Source organism: Trypanosoma equiperdum, assembly GCF_001457755.1.
Source record: "Trypanosoma equiperdum strain OVI genome assembly, contig: ctg_1209, whole genome shotgun sequence".
Lineage (NCBI taxonomy): Eukaryota > Euglenozoa > Kinetoplastea > Trypanosomatida > Trypanosomatidae > Trypanosoma > Trypanosoma equiperdum.
The window spans coordinates 10,022-12,764 of NW_027123182.1; the positions used below are offsets into that span (position 1 = coordinate 10,022).

General features: G+C 47.2%; 2 protein-coding genes across 2 annotated transcripts; both read right to left on the reverse strand.

Annotated features, from left to right (window-relative positions):
- Nucleotides 1–90: 90 nt before the first annotated feature.
- Nucleotides 91–1,254, reverse strand: TEOVI_000711200 (mitogen-activated protein kinase 9, putative; the record flags this gene model as incomplete). The annotated part of the gene is made up of 1 exon (XM_067220728.1): nucleotides 91–1,254. The coding sequence occupies one exon, from the start codon at nucleotides 1,252–1,254 to the stop codon at nucleotides 91–93; it is 1,164 nt and encodes a 387-aa protein (XP_067076829.1).
- Nucleotides 1,255–1,920: 666 nt separating this feature from the next.
- On the reverse strand, nucleotides 1,921–2,403 carry TEOVI_000711300 (Multiprotein-bridging factor 1, putative; the record flags this gene model as incomplete). Its single annotated transcript, XM_067220729.1, has 1 exon — nucleotides 1,921–2,403. The coding sequence occupies one exon, from the start codon at nucleotides 2,401–2,403 to the stop codon at nucleotides 1,921–1,923; it is 483 nt and encodes a 160-aa protein (XP_067076830.1).
- Between the last annotated feature and the right edge of the window lie 340 nt (nucleotides 2,404–2,743).

Below are 2,743 nucleotides of genomic sequence, written 5' to 3' on the forward strand. Positions count from 1 at the left end.
ACCCAATGTCCAGGCAAAAACAAGAAAAAAGCACACCAAAATTATTCGAAACGATCCACATGTAAAAATGCCGCGGATCCTCACCCGAGGTTAAAAGTTGAACGCTTCATCGTCAAGTCCAGGTTTGGGAGGCAGTTGCGATCCGGCAGAATCTGATCCGGGAGGTCCTCCCCCAAAAAACAAGGTCGTAGATGAACTAGCCCGGTCCCTTCCTAGTGTAGCTGCAGAAGAAGCTCCCTCGCATCCACCAAAGCTTGTCGTACTGACACTTAACCTGCGTGCAGCACCGGCAGCATGAAATGGGTTGTGAGGCTGGCCGGTGGCGATACCCGCATACATTGCCGTCGCTGTACCCCCAGCCTCCGCCGCACTTCCTGTGCCAGTGAAGTAAGGATGCCGAAGACACTGCGTAGCTGTTAGACGGTCACTCGGGTTAAACTTCAACATCTGTTCCATTAAATCGATGGCGTTTGGTGGAGCACCAGCCAATAACTGTCGTAGTGGCGTTGGAGCCACCGTTGGAAAGCGCATATTTAGGCGACGCAAGAGCTGGTAACCTTCATCCCACTCTGCGGTAGTTGGAGCCCCAAGAATTGAACAGATCTTGAACAGTTGGTCATTACCTGACGACCCCGGAAAGAGGGGTCGGTTCAGATAAAGCTCAGCAAATATGACACCGCAAGCCCATATATCTACAGGGGAATTGTAGTGAGTGGAACGGAGGATTATTTCCGGTGCCCTGTACCACCGAGTCGACACATATTCCGTGAACGGTGGCCGAGAACGAATTTCCTTAGCTAATCCAAAGTCGGCCACCTTCACAACATCCCCCTTCGTCAGCAAATTTTCAGGTTTCAGATCGCGATGCATGAAACCGTTCTTGTGCATGGCCTGTACCGCTAAAAGAGTCTGGCACATAATGCTTCGAATTTCCCGGTCATTGAAAATGCTTTGAACACCTCCCATTTGTTCGGACCGCATCCGTTGAATCCCAAAGAGGTTCATTTCCATATACTCAAATATAAGAAAGAGTTCGTTGTTCTCGCGAACAACCTCCCTTAGCTTTACGATGTTAGGATGGTGCACCTTCCTAAGAAACTGAACCTCACGTAGTTGTAAACACTCCTCCCAGTTAGAGAAACGTTGCTTCATCTTTTTAACGGCAACAACTTCTCCTGTGCTGGTGTTTTGGGCCTTACTCACGACACCGAACGAACCGTCACCTAGCTGACCCAATATCGTATACCGATTCATCTCCTCCGCACTTTCGTAAAGCAGATAACCGAAAGAAGTTTATCACTCACCTATTACTGCCCTGTATGAAGTTTTATCTCTATTAAAATATGTGTTACCTTTCCTTCCCCCCTTGGGTATCTCTGACAGTGGGGGCCACCTTTTCGTATTTCCCTCTCCTACCTCCGATAGTATACGGGCCAGCGTATACGAGTTGGAGAATGTCACTAACTTAATGCGTATATTATATAATAACCAAACACAAAATCACTCTGTCAAGTTAAAAAAAAAAATTAGAAAGGAAGAGGAGGGAAAAGTCAACATGTGTAACAGGGATTTGGAAGGCAGGACAGATAACACAAAAACATGAATACGTCTCCAGGAAACCTTGACAAACGTACCCCGTGCTGCGAGGAAGTAACCACGCCAGCTTCAGTGTTGTGAATTCAAATAGAAAAAAAGTAAATTAGGAGGGACAAAAAAACATCCCCTACCCCTGCCGGCTCCCCTTTCCCCTACCTTCACAATCGCGCATGCAAATATCACTCCTGATCGTCGCCACCCTTCCCGTAACATCATACATTTCACTCGCAACAATGATAACTTGTAAATAACGGAATAACATGCAGGAACATCGAAACAGAGCGTGATAGGCGCATGAACATAGTCGTAAAACGAGTTGGATATTCACTTCTTCGGCTGGGGTTTCGCGGATCCAAACGGTTGTCCGGCCTTCACTCCGCGGAGATGGATTCCAAACGCCCGTTCCATCTTCACAAGGACGCGCTCCTCAGGCACAGCCTTACCGTTTTCGTACTCAGTCACCACACCCACTCGCTCAGCGATTTGTTGTGCGAGCATCTGTTGGGTCCATCCTTTCGCTTGGCGTGCCTTCTGGATTGCTAGGCGAAGTCCATTGTCCACACGCTTCACCTTCAGTGTCTCGGTATCCTCATCCAACCGTTTTGCGTTTGCACCTGGTCCTCCTTTCTGCACGTTGGAGCGGAAATGCTCCTTCTTGATTACCTCCACATTGCCACCCCTCTGCAGTGCTCGGTTCGCCTCCGCTTCACTTACACGAGTCGGCCTCTGCTGAGTGTTTTTCCTGTTGTGGATGTTAAACACTTGCGGCTCCCAGTCCTGGCCCGTCATGATTTGACCGCGAGCCATCTTTTAGCTTAACACTATAATTAAGAAAGACCCCTTCACTTTTCTAATTAGTGCTGCGTATTTTAAAAGCGAAAAAATTAAAAATTAAAGAGGTTAAAGATGTGGCAGGGACGGTAACTGACGACGAGACAAAAAAAAGAAAAAAAAAGACTCGCACAGCTACTGCACCCACGAAACCTTTAAAAAACATTCGTAAACAGAGCGTTAAACGCCACACGCACTAACGTAGGGCAGCATACATCAATTGCTAATTATCATTTAAGTGAACGACAAAAAACAATGAATCGCTAAAACATTATCCCCCATAAATCGGGAGTAACAAATAAAAACCAGCAACGGC